Source organism: Elephantulus edwardii, unplaced genomic scaffold (genome assembly GCF_000299155.1).
Source record: "Elephantulus edwardii isolate Elephantulus edwardi_28Jun2011 unplaced genomic scaffold, EleEdw1.0 scaffold00087, whole genome shotgun sequence".
Lineage (NCBI taxonomy): Eukaryota > Metazoa > Chordata > Mammalia > Macroscelidea > Macroscelididae > Elephantulus > Elephantulus edwardii.
This window is the reverse complement of record NW_006399837.1, coordinates 10,128,213-10,133,615: the sequence shown is the minus strand read 5'-3', so window position 1 is coordinate 10,133,615 and position 5,403 is coordinate 10,128,213. Positions and strand designations below refer to the sequence as shown.

At 47.3% G+C, this 5,403-nt stretch overlaps 1 protein-coding gene across 1 annotated transcript in view; it reads right to left on the bottom strand.

Annotated features, from left to right (window-relative positions):
• Nucleotides 1–4,427, bottom strand: part of RHBDD1 (rhomboid domain containing 1) — a 102,678-nt gene extending 98,251 nt beyond the window's left edge. The window contains exons 1-2 of the mRNA XM_006890321.1: nt 3,995–4,427; nt 1,752–1,884 (exon numbers count right to left, since the gene is read on the bottom strand). Coding sequence (XP_006890383.1) covers nt 1,752–1,884; nt 3,995–4,427 — 566 coding nt within the window. The remainder of the gene's footprint in view (nt 1–1,751; nt 1,885–3,994) is intronic.
• Nucleotides 4,428–5,403: the final 976 nt, after the last annotated feature.

Here is a 5,403-nt window from a genome sequence, read left to right as displayed (position 1 = left end):
TAAGCTGCTTGGCTACCACAGCTGAACATTCTGATCAGAGTCTAAAGGAAAATTCTGATCAAAAGGGGGGAAATGCAGAGCAGAATGTTAAATGCTTATGAATTCTAGACTTTCTGGAGCCATGCTGGCTGGCTGAAGCCCAGAAACTACTGCCTAGAGAGAATTTAAACCTTAAATCAAAAATATTTCCCGTTTCCCCTTCAAACCAAATAACAGATTAGCCTAACTAGTAAACAATGGCTGCCTTGAGCTCTGGGTTCTTTTGAGATCTGTGTGTGATCAAATGAAAAATAGCAATTCAACAGATCAGCTAGAGAAAACTTGGGGCGGGGGGCAGCGATTTCATGTTAATGGAGGAGGAACAACGGAGACAACAAGGGTGAGAATGGTCACACAGCTCGGGAAACAGCATCAATGTCACAAAACTGTACACGGAGGAATTGCAGAACTGGTGTATGTTTGGCTGTGTGTAAGCTCAACAATAATAACAAAGAAATGGATTTTAAAAGTCCCGTGGGTTACAATAGAGTACTGTCCTGCACACAGGGTGATCAATGATAAATCCTCTGGGTTGGGAGGCATTTAAAACACAGAGTGGCCTGAGCATCCCGACAATCATGAAGGTGGAACAAGACCAGGCGCTGCTGCTCTGATCAGTGGTGCACGGAGTGACCAGAAGGGGAGCCGATGCAAAAGCAACTAAAACCACCAATTACCACGGCTACCAGAGTGAAAACGATTTAGTAACATGTGACCAGGGCCAACATTTTTTTTTAACCCTTTCTAAAAAGTTTCTTGTCGTCTTACTACTGGGCCAAGAGGCAACATCATGATAGATGGAGAAGAGCTAGAAATTGATTTTTCTATCACTATTTCATCTTACTGGGATCCACAATCAATATCCTTGGCACCAGCAGCCAGCAAATCAAGAGACATACAGCCTCGGGAAAGTCTGTAGTAAGGGATCTCTCCAAAGTGCTGAAGGGGTGTGTCTGATTCAAGCCATGATCCTTTCGATCACTTGTTCTGGTTATGCCGCTGAAGGCTGATCAATGAATAAGGAGGACAGAAGAGCAATCGATGCATCTGAGGCTTGGTGTTGGAGAAGAGGGCTGACTATCTCACGGGCTGCCAAAAGGACACACCTGCAGATCTTGAAGGAAGTGCAGCCAGAAACGCTCCTTAGAGGCAAAGACAGTGAGACTTCGACTTCGTGCCTGCTGTTAGTCCTTGGAAAAGAGCATCATGCTAGGAAAGGTGGAGGGTGAGCAAACGAGGAGAAGACCTTCATCGACATAGACTGACAGTGTGACTGTAACGGCGTGTCCGAGATGAGGAGATGGCTCAGGACAGGACAGGGTTCAGATCTGTTCTTTACAGGGTTGCTATGAATCAGAGTCCGCCTCACAGCATGTTAACAGCATCAACAACACGTGGTTTCTGCATACCTCTCGGGACCATTGTTATTGAAATTAACTCAGTGAATTGGCTGGTTAGTGTGGGTCTTCAATCCTGTCTAGTAGGTTACTCCTACTAAAAGTTGAGAAAACTGAAATTGAAGTAAGACATCTGTCCCATGTCACACAGCTCAGTGGCTGAAAGGATTCAAACCCAGAAATGTCTGGTACTAAAAACAGCAAAGCCGATTCTGTTCTTACAGATAAAAATAAAGCAAACTGATATCACAGCCATTCTTTCTCTGTGGAACTTCGCACAGTGCTGGCTGTGAGTTTTGCAAAGGAGACACTTACCCGGGGGTGAAGAAATGAATGGCCACAAGTTCTGCCCAGCAAGCGTATCTGTTGGGGACGGGAAAGCCCAGGATGCTGATGACACCGCCAGGACAATAGTGGTTGTTAAGAACTTTCAAAGCAAACAAAACTCCTAAAAGAGAATAAAGGACATAAAATTATCAACAAGGTGAACATGAAACAGAACCAAGAAATCACCATCCGCAAAGGAAATGAATTAAACTGGATCATTCACTGCAGCTATCTTTTCTTCTGAAACTTATTCTACTCCTTTCAACACGTTGCCCATTTGACTTAAACAAACAAACAAAAAACAACAAAACACGTTCAGGGTTAATCATTTGTTAGCAAAGAAGTTCATTAGTTTGGATTCATGGTAACCCTCCAATAAGTTACAAAGACTATAAATTTTTACAGAGGAGACTACCCACCTCTTACCCTCAGAAGAGCTGGTAGATTAGAACCTTCCAGTTAGGAGCCCAAAACAGAACGCACTAAGCCACCCAGGCCCCTTACTAGAGGCTATACAGCACACAGAACGAGGACAAAACAGCATCAGCGTGTTCTTTTCAAGGATGAACAGACCCAAGAAAGGAAGGGCATATTGTCTAAGTTCTCCTTAGATCAGATGGACCAGCATGCAGCTTGGTGGACACAAGAGAGAAGGGCAGAAAAAGCAGAGGAGGAAGATTAGAGTTCCTTCTGCTATAGAACTATTTCCTCTTCCTCTTCACATTCTACTTTTTAGCACATATCCTTTAAATCCTGATGACAGTTTCAGTCCTGTCAACACTCTTGGTACCAGCAGCCAGGAAATCAATAGATGAATTGCATTGGGAAAGTCAGCTATCAGGGACCTCTCCAGAGTACTGAAGAGCAATGACGTCAGGCTGGAGACTAAGGTGTGCCTGATTCGGACTATAATCTTCACAATTGCATAATACGCATTGGAAAGCTGGATAGTGACTAGGGAAGATAGAGAACTGATGCCTTTGAGCTGTGGTGCTGTAGAAGAGTGTTGAATATACCATGGACTGCTAGGAGAACAAACGGGTGTATCCTGGAGAGGGTAAAGCTGGTCTTCTCCTCGGAGGCAAGGATTCTGAAGCCTCATTTGACATACTTTGGGCATGTTGCAAGGAGGGACTGGTCCTTGGAGAGGGACATCATGTTTGGGAGAGTGGAGGGATAGCGCAGGAGAGAAAGACCCTCGATGAGATGGATTGATTCAGTGATTGGTGTGGTGGGAGTTTGTGCACTGGAGACAGTGAGGTTGGCACAGGATAGAGCAGGATTTGCGGCTCTTGTACATAGAGTCACTAGGAGTCACAAGTGACTCGATGGCACATAATGACAACAGCAACAAAAATATATCTTAAAAATAACTGTTATTGCTAGGGACATCTGGCTGGTTCTAACTTCTGTCCCTTTGTGGAGCTGACAAAGGTCAGATATGGCCATCCCCATCAGCCCCTTCCTCTTTTGAAAGAGGGCAAAGCTAAGAGGCCATCAAGTGTGTGGTTAAAGTTACATAAACCCAACCAGAGCCAAGCCCACTACTACGGAATCCAGTTCCACTTATGATGGCTCTCCATCAGATTTCCAATGCTGTGAATCTTAACGAAGGAAACTTCCTGGCTTTCTCCTGTAGAGCTGCTGTTGGGTTCGTACCGTCAACCTTTCTGGTAAGCAGTTCAACACTTAACTGAGTAAGCCATGACCGCTCCTTAAGGTCATTCATATAGAACGGACTCAAATCCTAGCTCTGCAGCTTGCAAGCCATGGGATGGTGAACAAGTGTCCCATCTCTCCAGGTCTTAGCTTCCTCATCTACAAAATGAAGGTGGTACCAACTCAGTGGATATGCCTCCGTGAACGACACAGGATTTACGCAGTGACAATGACAACCTGAGTGTGCACACGTGGCAGTGTGGGGGTGGAGCACACGCTTTAGTGATGTGACTCCGAGGTACCCCGCTCCTTTGCAAGAACTCGCTATCGCAATACACCCAGAGAGCTCTCTCTGAACCCAGCGTGCTTGGGTGAGAGCATGTTTCCAGGATGCCAACCCTACAAACCACCTTCAAGCGGACTCTGGTCCAGACTTCCCAGGTGCACAAGGCACAGCGTGGTGTGGGCTTCTTCTCCAAGGCCAGCCCAGCAGCTCCTGACCTCTCCACGCCTTTGCCCACCTGGGCCTCTCACGACCTACAGTGACAGTGGACACGGCTCCCAGGCCTTACCCGAGAAGCCGACGGCGCAGTTCCTCCGCAAGTTGGGTTCGTCCATGAACGCCGCGAGAGCGAGCTCCAGCAGCAGGTAGACCACGCCCGTGAGCAGGGAGAAGGTGGCGATGACGTAGGCGAACCACTTACTGCCCAGCCTCTGCTCCAGGTGGATGCCCTTCCACAGCATGGATACCATGTTGAAGTAGAGGTGCCAGTCGTCGACATGGTGGAAGGGGGAGAGGAGCAGGCGCTGCCAGTCCTGCTGCTGGTAGCACTTCTCCACGCTGATGCAGGAGTCGTGCAGGGGCTTCACGGGGCTCAGGAAGAGCCAGGTGTTAAGAGCCAGAGTTGCCAGGGTGACGGGGGGAATGTTGTTGACCCCCACGTGGAAGATTTGAGACAGGAGCAGAAGCAGCCCCGTGTTGATCCCTCTCGATCTCCGCTGCATGGCTGAATAGAAGTGGGGGGCGCAGCCCTGGGAACACAGAATCCGGTCACGTCTCGGGGATCTGGAGAGCGATGCAGACAGCTGGCCCGCAAACAGAAAATGAAATGCATGTCAGAATCCGTGAAGTGTGGATTAGAACGCCAGTAAGACATAGTCCCTGAAAGGCAAGCGTACATTATATCTATCCTATTTCTCATCCTAATAGACATATTTCTTTTCATTACCTTCCAGAGAAGCTATGTAGGATACCCTTCCTTCATTTACCATCCTGAAACCTTTTTATCTTCTACCTCAACGGACTGTGGAACAGACCAGCATGCTTTCCCTCTGGCAGATATGTCATGAAAACACAACCTGTCTTCCTTGTAAATAAACGTCTAACCCAATAAAAACGCTAAAAAAAGATAATGTCTCAGTATTTAATAACAGTCCCTACTCAGAATGCCATGGGAAAGTCCGCTGTTAGGGATCTCTCCAAAGTACTAAAGTACTGAAGAGCAATGGTGTCTCTCTGGAGACTAAGGTGCATCTGATACAGGCCATGGTCTTCGCAATCACTTGTTATGCATCAGAGAGTTGGACAATGACCAAGGAGGATAGAAGGAGAATTGATGCCTTTGAGCTGTGGTGCTGGAGAAGAGTATTGAGAATACCATGGACTGCTAGGAAAACAAACAGATTTGTCCTGGAGAGGGTTAAACCGGGTGGCTCCTTGGAGGCAAGGATTCTGAGGCTCCGTCTAACATACTTTGGACATGCTGTGAGGAGAGATAGGTCCTTGGAGAAGGACATCATGCTTGGGAGGGTGGAGGGACAGCGCAGGAGGGGAAGGCCCTCTATGAGGTGGATTGATTCAGTGACTGGGATAATCGGGATGGGAGTGTCAGAGACAGTGCGATTGGCACAAGACAGAGCGGAGTTTAGGGCTGTTGTACATAGGGTCGCTATGAGTCGCAAGTGACTCGACGGCACATAA